This window comes from Telopea speciosissima, chromosome 7 (assembly GCF_018873765.1).
Source record: "Telopea speciosissima isolate NSW1024214 ecotype Mountain lineage chromosome 7, Tspe_v1, whole genome shotgun sequence".
Classification (NCBI taxonomy): Eukaryota; Viridiplantae; Streptophyta; class Magnoliopsida; order Proteales; family Proteaceae; genus Telopea; species Telopea speciosissima.
In genome coordinates, this window is record NC_057922.1 from 57,042,733 (window position 1) to 57,067,533 (window position 24,801).

Genomic DNA, 24,801 nt, shown 5'->3' on the forward strand with positions numbered 1-24,801 from the left:
TCCTGCTCTTCCCCAAATCGTTTAGGGTTTGAAACTGAAAATCAAACCCTAAATTATTTGGGGAAGATGAACCCTGAAATCAATGAATCTATTCCAAATGAAATAAAAAAAACAAAAAAGGAGAACAGAACCATTTAAATTTGATTTGAATGTATATTTCGAACCATAAGCCTAACAATTTACCTAGGTTGTGGCTGTACCTAAATTGAACGAGATCGTTGAATTAATGGCTCAGGTGTTGGCCTACCCAATAACATACTGTGAGACTTGGTGACCATGTCAACCATGGCTGGCGTCTGATAGGCCTGCACAAGGCTTGTGCTTTCTGTGGAGTCTCCACGCGTAGTTGCCCATTCCCATGAATGAGAACTCAGACCCAAAACATATGCTCGTCCAGATCTTTCATACACTCGACGGTTTGCCATTCTCTGTCACATCTCCCTGAGCTCTGTATCCAGAGCTACACAGAGCCGATCCCCAGCTCACGCCGATGCAGTTTCTGCCAATGCTCTTCGGCAGTCCTCAAGGATAGAAATAGCACCAGTGAGGTCACCATGCTCAACTGCAGCTCGTGCCCCTACCATTGCATCAACAACTTGGAGTCTGTTTTGCTGCCTGTCCACCTCTATGGACACCATACTTTGTCCAACAATTTGAGACCTCTGAAGTCTAACCTCATCCCCTTCCAAAGTCAGTCTCTCTTTCGTCATTGGGTCTTTGTAAATGGTTTAGGGTTTGATTTTCAGTTTCAAACCCTAAACGGTTTGGGGAAGATGAGGGCAATTTGGTCAGTTTATTCTTTAATTTTGGTGGGTTTTTATCACAAGGGCATTTTGATCATTAGATTTCCTGAAACTAATGTCTAACATCCCAGACTAATGGATTGGACTAAAGTGTTACAATGTTTTGAAAGTAAAAGGCATGTGGAAATTGTAAAGTTGTAAGGACGCATTTAGACAAATAGACATTTTGAGAGGGGCATTTGATAAAAATCCTAAAAAAAAACACCAAAATCCAATTTTCGGAAGGTTACCATACAAGCCCTTAAGTACTGGATCTGGTCTGCGCGTGCGTGCATACGTGGAGAGAGGCGTAGGAAGAGCTGTCTGCGCTCTGAGGGCTTCCTGCGTCCTCTCTGCCCCTCTACCAAGGACAACGTATCGCTTCTCATCCTCTACACTTCCATTCTCGTTCGAATTCCTTCAAGATCAGGCCCTAGAACCTCCAAGATCGAAGCAATTAGGGTGTTTATTCGTTTCTTGGCCCAATAATCCTTCCGAATCCAGCATTTGATGTGTTGGTCCGGAGAATTCTAGGCTTGTTCCCTGATCCAGAGCGTCGACTCTGCATAATTCGTGAATCGGTGGGAGAATAGGGCTGGCTTTTCAAATTATTACTCAAGACTCATTTTTATCTGTTACACCGGTTTCTTGTTCCCATGCTGTTGCTTAGGTGATTCAATGCTCAGTGATTCTTTGTGACCAGACTTTGAGATCGGAAGAATTGGGCTTTTGGTTATAGCGACCATGGATTCTAGCAGAAGAGCTGTCGAATCGTACTGGAGATCTCGCATGATTGATGCCGCAACCTCCGATGAAGATAAGGTCACTCCTGTCTACAAATTAGAGGAAATTTGTCAACTGCTCCGATCTTCTCATGTCAGTCTCGTGAAAGAAATTTCTGAATTCATCTTAAAAAGGCTGGACCACAAGAGTCCAATCGTCAAACAGAAGGTACGGGAGGCCTTTTCCCTTTCACCCCCCTCTTTTGCTTCTTATTTTTTGTGAACTGTAGTATCTCCTACTTTTTGCTGTCACCGGAGATCTCCACAGCTGATCGTGGAACTCTTGATGGTTTAAAATAGGAATTCTTCTAGTTAAGGACCGAAAACAAGATGCAAATTATGACACCCAAATTGGAACTGTTGACAGTTTTACGTAGGAATTCTTCTAGTTTTGAGGGCCGAAAACAAGTTGCAAATTATGAAATCCAAATTGCATTGCCGTACTTAGGTTTTAAATGGTAGTTCAGATAAAACATGCAACTCTGAGCAAGTAATAATTAGATACTTGGAGAAGGAACTTGCAAGTTTTGAGAAATATCAGTACTTCTCTCAAGACTGGTGTTGTTTCCAGCGGCCTGTATTACAGACTATGCTGATACCTATTGCCTTGGTATTGTTGTAGGCTCTGCGGCTGATCAAATATGCAGTGGGAAAATCTGGTGTGGAGTTCAGGAGGGAAATGCAACGCCATTCAGTGGCAGTTCGCCAGTTGTTTCATTACAAGGGCCAGTTAGATCCATTGAAGGGAGATGCGCTTAATAAGGCTGTACGTGATATAGCTCATGAGACGATATCAGCAATTTTTGCCGAAGAGGAGAGCAAATCGGCACCAGCAGAAGATCTTAATAAGCGAATTCAAGGATTTGGGAATACGAACTTTGAGATGCTGCCAGAAGATAAGAAATCGTTTCTTAGTGAGGTTGTTGGTCTTGGAAGTGCTTCTATCAAACAGGGACTGACTAGCATAACTGCAGCACATTCCCTAAAGAAGAATGACAATGGGAGTTACAGGAGCCCAAATCTACGCAGGTCATTGACAACAGAACGTGATGATCCAGATAAATATGAGAGATTTGAACAAAGTGAAACTCGGGCTTCTTCTGGAATCTCCAAAAATCTAGGTGGTGGACCATGGGGCCAGGATTCAGGAGGAAACATGAAGGAAACAACTAATGGTAGTTCCAGCTCAAGTTATTCGGGAAACAAGACTCGTGAGGAAAGGCTATTAGAGACCATTGTCACATCTGGTGGTGTGCGCCTACAACCAACTCGTGATGCGATACAGACTTTTCTTGTGGATGCCTCAAAGTTGGATGCAATGTCTTTGAGTCATGCTCTTGAATCAAAGCTTCAATCTCCTGTGTGGCAGGTTTCTTCTGAAATCGCAAAGCAACTGCTTCGTTTCCTCAATTTTTCTGTGGTTATCTTACAGTTAGTTTTGTCACAGTCGGAATAGCATGTTATAAATTTTGAATTCTGAAGATTATTTTGACTAAATATTATGTGGATTAATTGTTTGTCAGGTCCGTATGAAGGCTGTCTGTGTCCTCGAGTCAGTTTTGAGGAAAAAGGATGGAGCTCAATTTTCAAATCTAGCTATTTATTTTAGTGAAAACAAAGATTCTGTGGTCAGATGTTCTGAATCTCCCCAAGCTTCTTTGAGGGAAAAGGCAAATAAGGTATAGTTCTTTCATGTGTAGATTTGTTACTTGTTAGATATTCTTGATTTCTGTTTGATTTTCTTTTCACAGCTAAAAGTTTTTATATGTACTAATTCCAAGTATCATTTGGCGAAATCTTCAGAGTCTCACTGAACTGAGAAGAACATGAGGCCATATGATATATATTCTTTGATAAAGCTGGTCATGTAATACCAAAGACCACCATGTAGGACCACAGGTTACAGCTATAGGCTGTCATAGAGAAGATAGTCGGCTGTCTATTACACATAACAAATGTATGGTAGGTGGCTGCCTCGTTATATAATATAATGACTCTTACATCGAATGGTTTAAACGTGTTGCTTTTATCTAGGCTGGTGGAGGATTAATTCACCATAATGGAATGGTGAGGTCTGTGCACAGTGTTGAATTATTGGTGTTAGGGGCAGTTTAGTGTTTCTCCTTATATTCTGTCTTTTCTTAAGTCTTTTGTTCTGTCGGTTAGTTTTAAGGGCATTATTGTCCTTCCTGGAATTATGTTTTTATTATAAATATAATAGGTACAGACTTGCAGTAGAACATTCTGTTCTAGCCGTAGGTTCTCTCCCACTCTTGGGACTTGTGTGCTTCTTCTCCTCTCTTCTTCTTACTCTGGTCTGGTTATAGGATTCTGGTGTTCTAACATGGTATTAGAGCTTCTATAATCAGATTATAATCTTTTCCACAATTCCCCTGCTGATCTCTCTTTCATGATTTTTCCTTGTGGTGTGCAGCCACCTATTGCTGTGGTTACTATGAGTTAAAACCACCCCTTTCCCTATTAATGGAGTATTTTATTCCTGCCTATGCTAATGATGGTTGCTGATTTGAAGATTACATCACCTACTGCCAAGAACTGCAAAAATCGATCCCAAGGCAAAACCCTGACAATGTTGATCTCCTCTGTATGACTGTTTTTTGGAGCTGTGATTATTGAAGATTGTGATACTATGGTTCCTAGTTGCTGATTGCAATTGATTGCACATCAGTTTCCATGCCTATGCTGTGTATTTGAAGTCGGTGGTATCCCTCCCAAAACCCTGACATCGATCTCCTCTTGGCTGGTCTCTTCGATTTTACCTTCTGTTTTGCTGGTTTGTTTCTTATTGTTGTTGAAGATTCAAACTCTCATGCATACTGGAATTTGGTGTGTTAACTATTCCTTGGTTATCTCTTCAAGAATCTACTACTACTGCCCTGTTTCAAGAATCAACTGCTACTGCCCGTACTAGTTTTTTTGAAGATTTTTCTGAATCGACTGCTGCTGCCCTTATTGGTTTTTTGAAGACTTTTCTCTTCTTATGGCTAATACAAAGATATCCACAGATAATGTTAATTTTCATATTACCTCTATCAAACTCAAAGGGAGTTCCAATGTCTACTGTGGGCCCAAGCTATCCGTGTCTACATTATGGCTAAGGATAAACTTAGCTATATTACTTCTGATCCTCTGGCTCTAGATTTTAAGGACTACAGTACCTAGGTGAAGGAGAACGCAATTATTCTGATTTGGTTGTGGAATAGCATGGAACCCGATACTACTGCCATAGTCATGTTTCACATGATGGCTAAGGGAGTGTGGGATAATTTGAAGGAGACATATTCTCAAGAAAAGAGTATGACCCGCATTTATGATCTTTATGAGAAGTTATTCCAGTTCCAACAGTCCGATAAATCTCTTCAGGAGTACTACAGTGCTTTTAAGGGAATAGTTGAAGAGTTGAATGTTTTTCAGCCCCTTGCAACTGATATTGAAAAATTGAAGGCCCAACAAAATGAATTTTTTGTGTAAAAAATTTTTGCTGGATTGAATCCTAATCTGAAGGCTGTGAAGGGTCACTTACCGGTGATTCAGTTCCCACTCTCAATGATACTTACTCTAGGCTATAGCGTATTGTCTGTCCTAGTTCAAAACCAGATACCACCCCCAAGGAGAACTCAACATTCACTACTAGTAGAGGCCGTGGTTCAAGGGGAGGACGTGGTACTGGCGGCCGTGGCTTTGGTGGGCAGCACATTGACAAAGCTGCCTGACAGTGTTCTTATTGTGGGAAATCCAATCACACTGTTGATACATCTTGGTCCAAGCATGGGAAACCAGAATGGGCTCAATACTTGGCCAATCATACAACTCTTGAAGAAGGTACAGACGTGGTTGCATCTAGTGATACTAAATCAGGTTCAACCATGGCAAAATCCTCCACCGCTCTTCGTGATGAGGTTCATCAATTGATGCGCTGTATAAAGAGTCTTGAGTCATCCACTTCCGCTACTGGGGCATCTACTTTCGCTGCCACATTGGTTCATGCAAGTACACCTGCTTTTCTTTCCACCACTTCTACACCTTGGATTATTGATTCGGGGGCTTCTGCTCACATGACTGTAAGTCATCTATTGTTAATTCTATTTCATCTAACTCTCATACTCCATCCGTTATCCTTGCCAATGGCTCTTCTACACCAGTTACTGGATATGGTACCGTTTGTATTAACTCTAACCTTTCCCTTTCTTTTGTATTACATGTACCTCAATTTCCCTTAAGCCTTCTTTCAGTTAGTCAACTCACTAAAAATCTAGATTGCTCAGTAACATTCTTTCCTTCTCACTGTCTTTTCAGGATCTTCACATGAGGAAGACGATTGGTGGAGGGCGTGAAAAAGATGGCCTATATTATCTCTATGATGCTGCCCCATGTGTTTTTGCTGCTGCAATTATTGTTAGTGGAGAGTCACCATTCCAATAGCATTGTCGGTTAGGACATTTGTCCTTGTCTAGGTTAAAAATTTTATTTCCACAATTTAAGTCTTTAGATAGGTTAGAGTGTGAGGGCTACGAGTTGGGAAAGCATCATCGTGCTTCTTATCCACCTGGTACTGTTTCCCGTAGTTTCGTTCTTTTTTCTTTGGTTCATTCAGATGTATGGGGTCCTTGTCGTGCAAGTAATAGACATGGTTTTTGGTATTTTGTCACATTTATGGACGACCACTCTCGGTTTACCTGGTTATATATTTTAAAGGATCGTTCTGAATTTTTACATGCATTTCGGAATTTTTGCAATGAAATAAAAACCCAGTTTAAAGCTTCAATTCAAGTTTCTTGTTCTGATAATGCCTTGGAATTTGTTCAAAACGAAATTTCCTTTTTTTGTGTTGATAATGGAATGATTCACCAAACTAATTGTTCTTATACTCCTTCACAAAATGGGGTAGCAAAACGGAAAAATAGACACTTTTTTTAGGTCGCCCATGCTATTATGCTTTACATGCAAGTACTTAAACATTTTTGGTTTGATATAGTTCTTACTGCTTGTTACTTAATTAGCCGAATGCCTTCTTCTGGGCTTGCCGATAAATCTCCCTTCTCTGTGTTATTTCTTGACTTACCTATTTTTAACTTACCGCATCGGTTTTTTGGATGTGTCTGCTTTGTTTATAATCTCCATCAACCGGGTGATAAGTTAGACCCTAGGTCAACTAAGTGTGTTTTTCTAGGTTACTCCCGTACTCAGAAGGGGTATTGGTGTTATGACCCCATTTCTCGAAGACAAATTGTCAGTATTGATGTTACCTTCTTTGAAGGTGCATCCTACTTCTCTGATCAACCCACCTTGTTGGGCGATCCTTTGATTGTGTTTGACCCTCCTCCCATTCTAGTGGTTGTTCCTCTGTTTACCCCTCCTCTGTAGGTCTATCGGCACAAGAGGCATATTGGGCAGTTCCATCAAGATATTACTGATCAATCTCCATCTCTTACTGTGCCGTCCTCAACTTTTGGTGCGGATCCTCACTTACTTGCTCTTCTTGTCTTACCAGCTGAACCAAATGACTTACCAATTGCCGCTCGTAAAGATAAACGGTTATGCACCCAAAAATCTTTAGTTGCATATCCCATTGATAAGTTTGTGTCACTCTCCCACCTTTCTTCTTGTTACCATAGTTTTGCTCACTCTCTGTCTACTTATACCATTCCTCGCACCCACACTGAGGCTCTTGCTATTCCTGCTTGGAAGAAAGCCATGGATGTGGAAATGGATGCCTTATTGACTCGTCATACATGGGAGATGGTGGAGTTACCTCCTGGCAAAGACCTGGTGAAGTGTAGGTGGGTGTATACTATTAAGTATCACTCTAATGGTTCTGTTGAGCGGCTTATAGCTCGCCTGATGGCTAAGGGATACACCCAGTCTTATGGTGTTGACTACTTTGAGATTTTTTCTCTTGTGGCATGCTTGAATTTTGTTCCCCTTCTTATTTTTATGGCTGTAAACTTTGATTGGCCATTAATTCAGCTAGACATTGAAAATGCCTTCCTCTATGGTGACTTACTCGAAGAGGTCAATATGAAGCAACCTCCAAGGTATGTTGCTCAGGGGGAGAATGGTAGACGCGTGTGTAGGTTGCACAAGGCCATTTATGGACTGAAACAGTCCCCTCGGGCGTGGTTCGAGAAGTTCAGTGTTATTGTGACTGGTTATGGTTTTACTTAGTGTTTTTAGATCATTTAATGTTTGTTTGTCACCAAGGAGAGAAATTGGTTATTGCTGTTGTCTATGTTGATTACATCATTGTCTCAGGAAATGATGAGTGGCATTAAGGAGGTAAAGGATTATTTATAGCAGTATTTTCAGACCAAAGACTTGGGCCGGCTTCATTACTTTTTTGGGATTGAGGTTATTAGAAGCCGAAAGGGGATCAGCCTATCTCAAAGAAAGTATGTTTTAGATCTCTTGACTGATACTGCTGTGCTTGTTGCTGTTACCAGTGGATATTCCTATGGATCCTAATAAAAAATTTGGGATTGATGATGGGGAACCTTTTAAAGAGGTCCACTCCTATAGAAGCTTGATTGGGAAGTCAATATATTTGACTGTCACTAGGCCAGACATATCATTTGTTGTTGGGGACCTGGGGTTCTTAGTCAGTTCATGCAATCTCCTTGTAAGTCTCATTAGGATGCAGCTATTCAGGTTCTTCGATATTTGAAGGGTGCTCCTGGGAAGGGGCTTATTTATCGTCCCAATAGACATATTGAGTTAGTTATATACTCTGATGCAGATTGAGCAGGTTCAACCAATGATCGTCAGTCTACCACAGGATATTGTAATTTTGTTGGTGGGAACTTGGTTATGTGGCGAAGCAAGAAACAAACTATGGTTGCCAGGTCTAGTGTTGAAGTAGAGTATAGAGCTAGGGCACATACTACTGCTGAGTTGATGTGGATTCGGTCATTACTTTTTGAGATGGGTTTTTGATGTAGGGAAAGTTCCTAATGTCTAGGTTTACCACAAAATTGAGTCCTCAACATATAGGCAGCAAACATACATCCCTTACAGTTAGATATTAGGCAATAAGAAATAAAAAAGTAATGATCAGAATTTAATTAGGCTGATGCATTCTTAATACTTTAGTTCCAATTAGGCAACATGTGATGGTATTGATGAATAACAACATTAAGTAGGAATACAGCAAGAGCTGTCAAAGTTCTTAAAGAATAAAGATAGTTGTTGTAATAATTCTGTTTACCAACTAATATGCAAAACAGTAGTAAATATATGTAGATTATTCAGCCTAATGGTCTGCTAACAGGTTTGCATCATAAAGGCTTAGTAAAAAAAAACTAGCAAACTGTAATGACAGAAACGTGGCAGGAGAATTGTAGGCTTATGGCTTAAACATGATAATGAAGAGGAGAAAAAGAAATAGTTAAGGATAGAGGAGGGGGGGGGGGGGGGAATAGTACCAAGACAGAAGAAGAGGAATAGAAGGAACTTACTCAAAGAAGGGAGAAGTCTCCATCAATTCTGCACTTTTTATTTTCTGTTCTGTGTCAGCATTTTCTGCAGGTTATTACATATTTAAACAGAAAAAATAAAGGGTGGTTACAAGTGTAGGGACAGGAGAAAAAGTTGCTGTCCAAACTTGGACAGTAACCGAAAACCGTGGATGGGAAGAGAGGGGAGGAAGTTACAACTTACAACCAAAACAATTTTGTAACTTCTAAAAAGAAAACAGAAAAAAACTGCCTATTTAAAATTCAAAATATCTTGCAACACAAGACTTAAAAGAAAGAAATAAAATAAAAGATCTTCATATGTTGATATGGATGGATGTTGACATGGCTGCTGATGTGGATGGCTGCTGACGTGGATGGTGTCATGGCTGCTTTTGTAGATGGTGACGTGGCTACTGATGTGTCACTTCTGCTTTCTCTTCCTTTGGTACACCTTGAGACTCTCATCAATTTTTCCCTGCTTGAAAGAATTCATCTCCGGTGAATGAAAATTGATGTAGTGTTCTAGTAATGATGGACTGATCTGTTGCAATTCTTCAAATGTAATCCAAATGCTATCTATTTCAGGTCTTCCGTTCCAACGTACTAAGAACTCTTTGGATTCTTCATTTTGAGCTGAAACTATCCTCTCATCAATAATCTCCTCAATTTCTTCAGCTTTTTGTTCAAATCTTGGTATAGGAGGTACAGAAATGGGTTGTTCCATAAGAATAGGAATAGTAAATGGGGAATTATCTAGATCATCCGGATTAAATGAAAAAGAAGTGGGTGAACTGTGGTAGGAGACAAGTTCCTCTACATTAAATATATTGTTAATTCCCATATCAGTTGGCAAATCAATTACATAAGCATTAACATTAATTCTTTTGAGAACCTTGAATGGACCTGCACTACGAGCATGTAATTTGCTCGCTTTTCCTTTAACAAAACGTTGTGGTTTAATTCTCACCATTACCATATCACCTTCTTGGAACTCTTGAAATCTTCGACGTACATCCGCCCTAGATTTGTATTGATCATTACTTATGGATATTTTGCGCTTTATATTTGCATGTAAGTTATGTATATGCTGCGCAAAGAACTCAGCTGACCGGGACACTCTAGAGCCAGAAACTGCATGTATGAGGTCTATGGGTGCTCTAGGCTGATAACCCAAACATATCTCAAAGGGTGAGAGACCAGTGGTACGGTTTATAGATTGCTTATAAGCAAACTCAGCTTGGGCTAGGACACGATCCCAACTAGTTAAGTATTCACCTATAAGACAACGTAATAGGTTTCCTAAACTCCTATTGATTACTTCAGTTTGGCCATCATCAGTTTGGGAATGGAAAGCTGAAGAAAACGGAGTTTGGTATTAATCATCCACCACAAAGTTCTCCAGAAGTGACTTGTGAACTTAACGTCCCTATCAGATACTATTGACTTGGGCAACCCATGGAACTTCATAATCTCATGAAAGAACAATCTTGCAACAACAGATGCATCGTGTCTTGAAACAAGGAATGAAATGTGCCATCTTCATGAAACAATCCACAACCACAAATACAGAATCATGGTCTCTCGAAGTTCTAGGTAGACCAAACACAAAATCCATGCTAAGGTCTTGCCAAGGAGCATGTAGCACAGGATGAGGTGTGTATAAACCAGTGTTTTGCTTACGTTGTTTAGTAGTTTGACATGTATGGCACTGACTCACAACTCTAGCAATATCCTTTTTAAGACCCGGCCAATAAAATCGGTCTTCTACAAAGGCAATGGTCTTATCTTGACCAAAATGACCAGCGATGCCACCAGCATGTAATTACCAAATCAGAAAATCTCGAAGTGAAGTCCTGGAAATACAAAGCTTACTCCCTTTAAAATGGAAGCCATCTCTCAAAAGATAATCAGATTGACTAATAGGAGTTTGTTGTTCAAGGAAGCAAACAACTCACTAAAGTCAGGACAAGTGGGGTATTGCTCTTTGACCTCCTCAAATCCTAAGACCTCTATACTCATGGTCTGGAGCAATATTGAAACTCGATTCTTAGCATTGATAGGAGAAATGATCATGCTCCTCCGACTTAATGCTTCAGCGGCAGTATTTGTGACATCAGGTTTATGTTTAAGTACAAATGTGTACTCTTGTAGAAACTCAACCCATTTTGCATGTTATGGATTTAGCTTCTTTTGTGCACTTTGGTGTTGCAAAACCTGGTGGTCAGGGAACAACACAAATTCATGCGGTAAGAGGTAGTGATGGCAATAGCGTAAGGCTTGCACAACCGTATAGAATTCCTTATCATAGGTGGAGTGTCGTTGCTTTGCTTCATTTAATTTTTCACTAAAATAAGCAACGGGGTGACCTTCTTGTCCAAGAACACCACCTATTCCTACACCTGATGCATTACACTGAACTTCAAAGACTTCTGAAAAGTCCAGGAGACAGAGAACTGGGGATTCCGTCATCAACCTCTTAATTTCAATGAAAACCTTTGCTGCATTTTTAGTCCATCTAAATTCTTTCTGTTTAATGCAGTCAGTGATTGGAGCCATGATAGTGTTGAATCGGTAAATGAACCTCCTGTAGAAAGTAGCTAAGCCATGAAAACTACGCACATCATGAATGCTCTTTGGCTCAGGCCACTCTACAATAGCTCTAACCTTTTCAGGATCAGCAGACACTCCTGCTTTTGAAACAACGAATCCTAAGAATATGACTTGATCACTTATGAAGGTACACTTCTTTAAGTTAGTATAAAGCTTTTCTTGTTGAAGTGCTTGAAATACTTGCCACAAGTGATCAAAGTGTTCAGCCTGTGATTTACTATAGATAAGAATGTCATCAAAGTAAACCACCAGAAATTTACCATTGAATGGTCTAAGCACCTGATTCATAATTCTCATACTCTACCTGACAACTAGAACATAGGCAACCTTGGATTTTTTGCACTTAGATTCAAATTGTTTCTGGTTTAAAATGTTGAGTGTCTTCAGGGGGGCTTGTTTAGAGGTACTTCCTTTGTGATCTAGAAGTTTTACCTCTTTTGGGAGACTAGGAACCAATCTAATCTTCTTTCCCTTGAATTCAAAGATGTAGGTGTTAGACTTTCCATAATTGATAGCATTTCGGTCATATAACCAAGGTCTACCAAGGATAATGTGAGCGACGTCCATTTCTAGAACATCACACCAAACTCTATCATGGTAACTAGCAAAATGTAATGGAACTAAACACCTAAAATTGATTGGGATAGTAGATTGATCTACCCAAGCAACTCTGTAAGGCTTTGGATTCATGCAACTACCGTTGTCGATAACAATGCGGCAGTTCTTACCATTGTGGCTGGTGTAAGTAATAAAGATGTTGGTCTGTCACCAATCATCATCACTCTTTGATTGTGAGATCATGTATCTCATGACACCAAGCCTGGAGGCATCAATGATCTCATCCTCCTAGTCAGATATGGTCTCATTGAGAATGTAATCCTTATACTCATCATCTTGGGTATTTTCTTGGTCATAATCTTCAGGTTCTTGCCCTGCAACATAGAGGTTCCTATTGGGACAATCCTTAATGTAATATCCAAACCCCTTACAATTGAAACATTTTGGCTGATCAGTCCTCTTAGGATCTTCTTCTAAGATGCCTTTTTCCTTGTTATCAAACTGACGCTGTGGGTTTGTAAGAGTCTTTGTAGTACTTGCAAGGGGTTTTTGGAAACTAGAGTCTCCAGTTTGGAAGCTTTTCTTTTGGTCCTCATTGAAGCCTCTAACTCTAGAGTTATCCGAAATGCTTGGGGAACAGTTCACACCAAATGAGGGGCCATTTGTGATTGGATGTCAGAGTTAAGTCCAGTAAGGAACCTAGACAATGTTTGTTCCACATCCTATCTATTACGGCTTCTGATTTTCAACTCATTAAATTTAGCCATGTACTCTGTAACAGACAGCCTACCTTGTCTTAGGTGTTCAGGTCCTTTAGCAATTTTAGCCTACAGGTGATAGGCAAAAACTCCCTTTTTAATCTCGCTTGCATTTCTACCCAAGTGTTGACTGGTTCATGACCAAGACTATCTTCTTGATACTCTAATTCTGTTCAAAAGTCCTGGTCAGCCCCAGTAAGTTTAATTTTTGCAAATCTGAAACGGGCTTCTTCGGATTTCTTATAAAAATCAAAATATTGGTCCATTTGCCGGATCCGGTCAAGTTAAACTTTAGCTTCAATTTGTCCATCATAAGTGGGTGCATCCAATCTGACCATTTTTTTGATGTCCATACCTCTATCATGGTGGTCATATTCCCTCATCGACATCATAGGGTACATGACGCCTTTGAGGACGATATCCACGAGGTCCACGACCTCTACCACGGCCTAAACCTTGCATGAGGAAGTTATCCCTCATTCTATCATTTTGTTCTAAAGGTGGTTCGGGGATTTCTATCCTAAGCCCATTTTATCTTGTAAGTCCTGATGGGATGGTCTGTCGGCACTATGGATGGGTACATCCATGTCAGCCAATTTGGCTGTAATGACTTGCAAGCATTGGGTGATGGTTTGTATGCTTGCATTTTGAACAATACAACCAGCCTTGTTAATGGCCATCTCATTCTGGATATCCTCAAGAACTTTTTGATTTGCAAGAAGAGCATTTGATATCTCTTCAGGATTCATTGGGTTGTTCGAAGAACCAGGCATGATTTGGTATGTCTTACCACTTCGGGTGGACATACAATGGAAAGGACTGCTGGAGTTTATCCAAAACCAGAACTGTTATTGGGAGATTTTCTTGAGTTCTAGGGTCTGCTAAGGACTTCTAATTATGAAAGAATTTCAGCCCTTTCAACCTTGAGTTTGACAATATCTTTTTCAACAATATGACTTCGATATGAATAGCCAACGACACTATTCAATGTAGCAAACCTAAGGAGGAAATTTATATCTTCCAATTGGCTGTAACAGTCATTCAAAACTTGTTCTACTATGGTTAGACTCTTTTTCAGATTAGTCCTAGTTAACAAGACATCCGGACACAAGAAGTCAATAGTCAAGACTCAATTATATGGCAACAACAAACCCTTTAATCTGGCTCTGATACCAAATTTGATGTAGGAAAGGTTCCTAAAGTCTAGGTTTACCACAAAATTGAGTCTTCAACATATAGGCAGCAAGCATACATCCCTTACAGTTAGATATTAGGCTATAAGAAATAAAAAAGTAATGATCAGAATTTAATTAGGCTGATGCATTCTTAATACTTTAGTTCCAATTAGGCAACATGTGATGTTGTTAATGAATAACAACATTAAGTAGGAACACTGCAGGAGCTGTCAAAGTTCTTAAAGAATAAAGATAGTTGTTGTAATAATTCTGTTTACCAACTAATATGCAAAACAGTAGTAAATATATGTAGATTATTCAGCCTAATGGTCTGTGTTGGAATATGTACTCCAGAATACCGTGGGGGTATTCTGGTCCTTTTGGGGTAGTTTTTATGTTATTTAGTGTAAGTCGGCTATGTGGGTTTTAGTCCCACATCGCCTATTTTAGTCTCTTGTAACTTTCCCCTCTATTATAAATAGAGGGGCTTACCTATCAATTAATACAAGCAATTATTCTCTCATTCTCTCTTTTCTAGCCCACGATTCTACCAACATGGTATCAGAGCTAGTCTGATCTAGGTCTGAAAAAGAGAAAGAAAACCCTAATCCATCTCTTCAATCGACTTCTCCCTTCATCTCCCTTTCTCGGCTTCTCCTTCTTCTGTTCTTCTTCTTCTCAACCTTGCAAAGGGGCAGCCCTAATGAGGTAAACACAGCATATCAATGATTTAGTTGCTGCCTCCCTCCCTTTCTACCTTTTTTTACTAAAAAAATTCTGTTCGAAATCTGCTGGAGCCATACCTGCGATATTGGAGCTGTCCAGAATTTTTGGAGATCTGATTTCTACCTAATGAAGACTGATCCTCCATTGTTGGAGCCCCCTATGCAGCCTTTTCCAACACTCTTCTACCCTATTCCATAGTCTTCCTTCCCTTTCTTTCTTTCTCTCCATCTTTTATTAACTTTTCCAGCCTCCATACCCAAATCGATCTCAACTTGTCAGGGTTTTTTTCAAAACCCTGACTCCAATTGATTTTGGGGTTTCCCTTTTCAGATGCAGCTGATTTTTTAGGGGTGATTCCCTACTACTACAAGCCTTAATCGACCTAAGTTTGGACACTTTCTGATGGCTGGATTTGTTTTTACAGCAAAACCTTCTCAACCTGCTATTTTTGGGTACCTGTTAAAACCCTGACTCAAATCGACATTAGGGTTACAGGTTTCAGTTTTTGCTGATTTTTGGAGGGATGATTACTCCAACTACAAGGACCACTTGACCTCAGTCTTAGCCTCTTTCCAAGTGTTTGAAGACCCCTAACCCCAATCGATCCTCCTTTTTAGGGTTTTACAAAACCCTGACATATATCGATTTTAGGGTTAGGGTTGATTGCTGCTGTTGGAGTTTTTTGGAGGTGTTTCTACCATCAAGAGGGACATTTTACTTCAACTATTCATGGCTTGAAGAAGTTATGTTACACAAGATAGCTGCTGCCCTATTTTTCCTGCAATTTTTAGTGTTTCTCCCACTTGAAGATTAACTCTCAATCACCAAGGAGATTGGTTATTCGAACTGGAGATCCATTCCCGCAGTTGTGGTCAGCATCTATTACCAGAAGACATCACCTTTGACAAGTCATCATCACTTTTGTTGAAGCCCCCTTCCCTACAATCGATCTTCACTTTCAGGGTTTTTTTACAAAACCCTGACTATAATCGATCTAAGGGTTAGGGCAGTCCACTCTTGCTGATTTTTTTAGGAGAGTTTTATAACCATCAGAGGAATATTCAACCCATATTTCCGCAACATTCATCAGTTATTTTTGGCAAAAATTCAGGTTCATTCTTATGGCTCGATTTCTCAAATTATCAACCTATTTTTTTTACTTGTTCCTATGTGGCTGGCTGCTTCAACTACCTATGGATCTTTCGAATTCTTTATCTTATATTTGCTGGTTCTATTGAGCTTTACTACATATATTGCTGGTTTTATTGATTGACTTCTGTAAGCATGACTGGTTGACATGTTACTGCTGTCTTTATGTGGACTATTGCTGCCCTATTATTGAGACTGAGTATCCTACTATTGGAGATCGAATTTCTTTCATTATTGAAGACTCGTATCTACTACCCTGGAGATCAGCTTGTTTGGGATTACAACAGTGTGTTCCAAGGTTATTGGTTGCAACTACGAACCTATTCAGTTATGTGAAGCCTTTCTGGTTCATATCCGGCTCCCTTTGAGAGCTTGATCTTAGCATTGTTCACAAATTCAGATCTAATCCAAGTTTATGATATTCTCTAAATTGCCATTTCTTCTCTTTCCATTACCCTTGGCACCTTTTGGAAGATTCTGGAATATTATGTTTTTGCCCTATCACTTATATCATCTCTGTTATGTCCACGTATACTACACGTGAGGGGGGGATTATGTACAGTATACTACAGCCATTGCAGAAAGCAGAACTTGCAGGAACACTTGGTGCAAAACATAGAAGATCAGAGTTTTCACCATTGCCAATGGGTATCTACTTTGTTATTGGGGTGAGTTTGCCGTAAGGGGGAGATTGGTATTAAAGTATTAAAGATGTTTGGTGATTGCCTGCCTATATGTTTGTAAGGGCATTATTGTCCTTCCTGTAATTATGTTGTTATTATAAATATAATAGGGACAGACCTGTGGTAGAACATTCTGTTCTAGCCGCAGGTTCTCTCCCACTCTTGGGACTTGTGTGCTTCTTCTCCCCTCTTCTTCTTACTATGGTCTGGTTATAGGATTCTAGTGTTGTAACACTGTTTTGTGAATGCACAGTGGTGTGAGTGGTGCACTCATATGTGGAGGGAAACTAATGCACATTACGAAACTCTAACCCTAATTGGGTGTCGGGATAATACTCTGCTAGGCATTTGTGTAGTTGTATAGAATAGGAACTAAAAGAAAACAGAAAACAGGTCTGGATAAATCGAAGTGGCTTGAAACTGTAGCTGAAAACTCAGGAAGACTGAACTTCTAGGGGACTTTGGAGAAATTTTAGATTCTTAATGGAGACTCAGATTTAATCAGAATCGACATTATGAAATATTGAAATCGGGTAACAAACTGTGAATTGAATTAGAAAAAAAAAAACTTGAAGCTGTAGAGCAAACAGTAGCAGGATAGTAACGGCGAAAACTGAAAAATGGAGCAACATAATTGGTTAATAGAGTAGTAGTGCTCCTGACATTTGTGTCCACTAATAGAACAGTACTCCTGACCTATTGTGTATTGTAGAACCTAAGGTATTGGTGGTGGGGTTCTAAAACACCTATAGGATAGGGTTCAGAAAACCATGATCCTTTCCAGAATCACAGGAAGTAAGGAACAAAAAGATTTCAGATAAATTGAATAACAGAATAAAATTCGACAGAGATCTAACGGTTAGATTTGAGGATATGATGAAGTCGTATTGAAAGAAGGAAACTTGAAAACCCAGAAAATAGCAGAATCGATGTGCAGAATTTCAAGGTTTCAATTTAGCAACTAAAAGATAATTAAACAACAGCTAAATTTAACAGTAATAGTGGAATACTAATCTGAATTCCGATTCCAGAATTTAAGCCAAAATAGAGAGAAACTGAGAAATCATACTAGATGTTGGACTCTGTTAAGTGTTAAATCGATAGCAAGATCCAATTTTGGAATCGGGAATAAACCAGAAATCAAATCCGATAGCTAGTTCTGAAAGCAGAATGGAAAATAAAGTTCTGTGACAAAGAAATCCAGAATTCCTACTTGACAAGGAATTTCATAAACAAGTTAAAAGATGAGATTTGCATGTTTGATTGAAGAAGTAGATAAGAAAGAGGAAGGGGATATATGTTTAGGAATCACCACCTGAAACACTACCTTGGAATCACCACCAGGGAGCCTACTGAATCACCATAGAAGGGAGGTATTGAATCACCACAGAACAAAAGCCAACAAGCCAAATTCATTACTCAAATTCGTGTACAAAGCTGTAGTTCCTTACAAACTTGTACAGAAGACTCAAAAAGCATACTCAAACTCATAAAGGATATAAATGTACAAAGCTGCTAGGCTTATACCCTTTTCACAACTCAAAAGGTGTTTTAACTACAACTTTAGTTGGAACCCTATTCAAGATATAAATTGTCGTCTCTAGGGCAAACCCCCAGAAAGATAGCAGGAGTTCACTAGAAGTGAGCATACTCCGAACCATATCTAATAGGAAAATTATCACGTCAAGTACTTGACACGGTCAAGTGTGCATCGTGCGGCTGGGCACCGCCCATGTGCGCACAGTGGGCCCCACCGTGCACACATGGGCGGTGCCCAGCCGCACGATGCACACTTGACCGCGTCAAGTACTTGACGCGATAACGATCCTATCTAATAAAGTCCGGTTGCGCCGTTCGGATACACCATTTTGTAGTGGTGTTCCAGGATTTGTTAGCTGACTAACAATCCCCTCTAATGTGAGATACTCCGTAAACTCATCCAATAAATATTCTCCTCCGCGATCCGATCGCAAGGACTTGATGCGTTTATCCAACTATCTTTCGACTTAGGCTTGGAATTCCCTGAATTTCTTAAAGGCTTTCGATTTTCTGCGCATTAAGTAAACATATCCATATGTAGAGTAATCATCGGTGAATGTTATAAAGTACTCAAATCCATACCTAGCTTGTATGTTTATGGGTCCACATACTAACTCTAACAAATCTGTGGCTCTAATACCTTTATTGTTGAAGGATTTCTTGTTCATTTTGCCTTGAAGGCATGACTCACATGTGAGAAACGGATTCGACTTTTAGACTGTCCAGAGGTCCATCCTTCACCAGCCTACCGATTCGGTCCATATTAATGTCACCTAATCTTAGATGCCATAGGTACGTTAGATTCACTGGAGCTACTTTCCGTTTCAGATCAACGTTTGAAACTATATTCGTTTTATCAGGGCAAATCTAGAAAGTACAATCCATTTTGTAAATAACTAGATGCCACAAAAGAATTATTAAAACGAAGAACTAATTTAGAATTAGAGGAAAAACTATCCAAAACAAGTTTTTAAACTGAAATAATCTTCCTTGTAAAAGATGGGTACATAGTAACAATCCTTTAGAACTAAATTAACAGAACCAAAATTTAAAATAAAAGTTCCAACAGCCATCACCATGGCTGCAGCTCCAGTGCCCATCCTCATGCGCATTTCATTTCTTTCCAGTTTCCTTGTTTCCCTGAACCCCTGCAATACATTGCAAACATGGATAGTGGCGCCAGAGTCCACCAACCATGAATTAGATGGTTCAATAGACAAAATAGACTAATAAAGAACATTTATGTCAAATGTACCTTCTTTTGGAGTACCCGATTCTTCCGGCTTGTCTTTCACAGTAGCAAGGAATGCACGGCAGTTCCTCTTCCAATGACCCTGCTTCTTGCAATAGAAGCACTTTCCACGTGCCTTCTTATTGCCAGTACATCCTCCCTTGGGTTTTAGGGATTTACCCCTTTTACCCTTTTTCTTCTTCTTTTCTTTTGAAGAAGGCTTTGCATCAGTGGTGTTAACCTCAGGCTTGTTCCCCTTAAGGGTCTTCTCTACCTCGACCAAAGTATTGGCCAATTCAGTCAGCTCCAACTCCCTGTCACTAATTTTATATGACATCCGGAAGTGAGCGTATGATCCTAGCAGAGAGTTTAAAATCACATTCGTCTTATAAAGAAGATCGAATGTTGTCCCCTTGGTCTCCAATTTCTCAAACAGATTATCATTTTTATGACATGATCCATTACTAGGGTCCCTTGGGATATCCGGATAGTATGGAGCTGGCTCACCACATCATAATGTGCATGAGTGAGTTGTCAATTAAGCAACTCGGCGAGCTTGTCCATCTTATCCCTAGTCGTGCTAATGTCTTTAATAGACTCACCAGTGATTTGTCAACAGATCCCTGAATATACAGTGAGGCTTTGGAATCCCTCACAATAAAATCTTGATATATCTCCATATAAGTAGGGTCATCGACCTGGAGGGGTTCTTCTAGAGGTTCCTCATTAAGAACATTGACGAGTCCTTCTGTAGTTAGGAGCAACTTAATGCTCCGGTACTAATCAACGTAGTTGGGTCTAGTCAATTTCGAGTCACTAATTAGGGCTAATAAACTTGCATTTACAGCATAGTCCATAGTACACACTGCCAAGGTGTGTATAATAACCATCGATAAAAATGTTAAAAACGAGCAATCATCATCAATGGTCTCTTACAATTCAAGTCTCCCTCATGACTTGTAAAGTGAATTGGATACCTACTACCCTTGTATGTACAACTTACCTTGTCGAGAGTCATTATACACACCTTAGCGGTGGACTATGCTGTCCGCCCCTAATGCTTCCAATATTTTCAGCCATCCGAGTGTCATATCTAGATCCTGTCAGCTGACACACACTCAAGTCATGTATATACCCATCGCATTGGTTAGTATCATGGAAACATGAAGGATGGCTTACTGTCGCAGTGCCCTTTCACTATCCATACCCTAACTTATCCAAAAGGAGATAAATGTGGATAATTAAGTGATATTAACCGGGCTTTATCCTGTCGGCATCAACGAGGCCATATCACAAAACTTCTATATTTATCCTCAATGGGAGGTCATGGATTTGACCTACTAGATTAGATTAATCCATATCATACATGTATTACCGTTAAAAAGGGATAATAACAACTCTCACATCATCACAGGGATAGCAATATACCCTTAGCAAAAATTAAAGTGATTGTGGGATGGGACCAATTTTAAATAGAAGTGATAATTAAAACTCTCCTATAAAAAATAAAAAATCTAATAACTTTCTATGAATCATGGGTGCATCATCATGCCATAGATGTCCCAGATGCCACGCCTCGTCCATCTCCTCCGCCCGATCAAGTCTTCAAAGTTGGTGATTTACATCTCCATAAGCTTTGAACGCCACATGTGGATCAACATCAACATGCCCTGGAGACTTAACTCCACTAAAAATTGGAAGCCTAGGAAAAATCTATACATTTTCCTTTCCAAAGATAAAGAAACCCCCATGGAGAAACCAACCCCTCATTTGGGCTGCCCATGGGGTGGAGTACATTTGTTTATAGAAAAGCGAGAGAGAGAGAGAGAGAGAGAGAAGCATCACATCCACCCATAACCCATATAAAGTAAATCAACGCATCACATGCATAACATAACCATCAATTTTATTAGAAAGCCAATCCCATTATCACATAGCCAATGCAACATTATGTATGAACATTACCAATCAAGAAAACAAACCATATGGATTGCACCAAAAATATTAAACCACCACATCACATGTGATAACATGTACCCAAGCCCACATTAATTAAAAAATCAATTTTAATTCCAAGTGGGTGAAGAGATGAATCTCATCACCTATATTTTTCCTCCAACCCACAAAACTTAATCAATTTTTTTTTTTTAAATTTCTGGAGGGAAAAACGCCGTAGTCCAAAAATTTCAAACAACGCACACATGGACCACGGGCAGCATCCACAGGCCGTCGTAGCCTGCGCTAGCCGCGAGCAGCCAGACAGGCCGCGCGCGCACGTGGTGCTGGCCGTGGCCCTGCTGCAGCCGTGTGCCAGGCGAACAAGTCGCTACCTGCAGCCTGCGCAAAGGCCGCGAGCGCGCAGCTTGTGTGCAGCCTGCAGGCCGCGCGCATTCAGTGGGCTGTGTGTGCAATGGACAGAAGCAGGGGCAGGGGCAGGGCGCATTTCACGCAGGGGTGCTGGGCAGCGTGCGCTCCACCCCCGCGTTCCATGCCCTCATTAAAAAAAATCCGTTGATTTGGGTACAGTTTTTCTCAGATTTTTGGAAAAACTAGGGTTCTAAAACCATGGTCAAAATTAGCCAACACACATGGGAAGGTTGTTACAAAAATTAGCAACCAATTCTTGATAAAATAACTACCCATGTGCAAGCATCCATGAAAGGAATCTTGACTTTCCAAAAGAACACAAGAAACCATAACCATATTCAAAATAGAATCTTTGAATTCAAGAATTGGCATCCCATGCACAATAATTACATCTAACAACAAATTATGTGATATCCACAGGTGAGAAAAGTGATCTGATACCAAACTATAGGAATAGTCATGGGATCATATCTTGGGCTCACAAGCATTAGAAAATCTAGGTTATCCCATGGTTGCCTATGAGAAACCAATTGTAACATAATTAGGATTTGGTATAAAAATTTATGCTAAACCATCTCTTTTCTTGTCCCATAAAAATTATGGGATCAACAAAAATAGAGAAAGTCATCTCTCTTCCATCCCATGGAAAGAGGGATCCATCCCATATCCGAATGTGCAACGGAAAGAGATTGATTCGGGTTTCTTTCACATCCCATGATTATCAAATAATTAATCAAACACAATGCAAAAAAATAAATAAAAAATAAAAATAAAAAATAAAAATAAAAAAATCAAGATCTGCTAACCTGAAGAGCCTAAGTGTTGCTCCTTCTTTATATAATGGTTCTTCCTCTAACAAGCACTTCAAGAAAGCCCAAACTTGAATCTTCTTGATGCAGTAGAAAATCCTCAAGCCAAACTAGAATTTCTTCTCCAAGTACAACATGTTCTAATCCAAAAACCTAGGGTTTCCAAAACCCTAACAAGTCTCACAACTCAAGAGAACAAGGGAGAAGAGAGAGGAGACAGAGAGATAGGTGGCGAATTTTCCAGTATGGGGGGTAGAAAATTCATCCAGCCTTTAGTGTTTAAATAGAACACACTCTCAGTGAGAGACTGACACTCTCTCTCTTGTCTGACTTAAAACCTTGATGGGCTTCTAATTAGTGATGAAGCAGAATCTATTAATTTATAATGGGCCTTTAATTAAATGTTGCATCAAGCCCATTTAAAATTAAACAAATTAATTATTAATTAACAAATCCCAGAAATACCACTGCATAAAAATGATGCACTAACCCTCCACTAAACAACGTCTCCATCATGGAATCTAGGCCATGTACACTCGTACTGCCAAACCCCATTCCATGGTACATGTCCGTATCGGAGCGTTTGTGTACGTGATCGGAATCTACAAAACACGATTAAAACATTTAATCAAAACATAAATATCATATATCATTTTATGTGAAAATATGTTTTGCAAAACCATTTAACAAAACGGTACATGGTCCTGATTCTTATCCGACCATCCACAGACTAACTCCCCTTGATGTTCTTCAATCGAGCGGTGAAGACCATGTTGAGTGACTCTTTCACTCACATAATATGTACGCATTCCCAGTACACCAACTTTAGTTCTCTTGAACCGCAGTCATTGGTGAACCAAAGAATACGTTCACATCAGGCAGTGACAAGGCCCTGTCAGATACAGGGTTTCGGTGACGCATGTCTATCCCAAACCTACACCTGACAGTAAGACATGAGGGAATCGACAAAAATAAGATTCTTCGCCAATATACACCCATGTGTGTATTCACGTTCGTACCCTAACATCATGTCTAGGTATACCCAATGCGACGACCATATGATAAGGGTTGTTCAGCCAAACCCTAGTCGTGGCTACCAATTTAAAGTGAAACTTATGGACATACATTGCTCAAAAAGTTTTTATCACATGTGATCATATTAAACCAAAATGTATGAAATGTGTAACACATAATAAACCGGGTCGAACCTAAGAGAGACTCTATCCAAATTTCATTCACGCAATAGATCTTTCAGCGTCGAATTCATTCTCTGTGTGTTAATCCTGTTTTATTTTCTCAAAATCACCACTCAAACCTGATGTAGGTCCACTACCTTGGATCAACCCAAACTCAGTTGGGTATCCAGATGAAGATGAACCGGGTCTAGTTTGACATTTTGGATCTCATAGGATTTGAGGAATTTATGTTATTTGGGGAAATAATGTGTTTTAGTTTATTTTATTCTGTTTATTTTAGAAGTTAGCTATGTAGGATATTTGGCTCCCAATTCTTCTTAGTTTCCTTATTTGAATTAGTTTCCTAGTTAGAGAGTTGGTCTTTATTTTTAGGAGTCTTATATTTTTCTTTATATATGATGTAATTCCCCATCGTTGGGGATAGATTTGAAGAATGAATTGATTTTATGGTTTGAGTAGCCTGAGGGTTGTGTGTGTGTGTGCACTCTTCCCCCCCCCCCCCTTCTTCTTATACGATTCTTCTCTCTTCCCCCCTACAACTCTGATTTCTACCAAGTTTCCCTCTTCTCCTAACCGGCCCTCCTCCAATTTGGTATCAGAGCTGAAGGATCCATCTCCTTCCCTGTACGACAACGTTTCTATTCCAAATTAGTATTTCTGAGTCAGAAATATTTTTTGTGTTTTTTTCATTTGGAATACTTGATACTTCTTTACAAAAAAGTTCTACAGTAAAATTGAAAAAAAAGGGTATTTTGCCTTTAAAAAAGAACAGAAAAAACGTATGGAATGCATATTAACTGAAGAATATCTTTTGTTTGTACCAAATTACACAAATGCCGTCCTACACATATTCTCATTACTCATATATTTGAGAATACTAATTGAGCCACGTAAGCAAGATCGGTGAATGTGTCAACTGGACACGTGTCAACTGCATAAAAAAGCCCATAATTACAAAAAAGCC

The 24,801-nt window shown here is 39.6% G+C and overlaps 1 protein-coding gene across 1 annotated transcript in view; it reads left to right on the top strand.

Annotated features, from left to right (window-relative positions):
* The first annotated feature begins 1,084 nt into the window (after nucleotides 1-1,084).
* The window catches only part of LOC122668114 (protein MODIFIED TRANSPORT TO THE VACUOLE 1-like), a 28,425-nt gene continuing 4,708 nt past the window's right edge, over nucleotides 1,085-24,801 (top strand). The window contains exons 1-4 of the mRNA XM_043864686.1: nucleotides 1,085-1,376; nucleotides 1,486-1,733; nucleotides 2,187-2,933; nucleotides 3,088-3,243. Of these exons, the coding sequence (XP_043720621.1) occupies nucleotides 1,527-1,733; nucleotides 2,187-2,933; nucleotides 3,088-3,243 (1,110 nt within the window). The 5' untranslated portion in view covers nucleotides 1,085-1,376; nucleotides 1,486-1,526. The remainder of the gene's footprint in view (nucleotides 1,377-1,485; nucleotides 1,734-2,186; nucleotides 2,934-3,087; nucleotides 3,244-24,801) is intronic.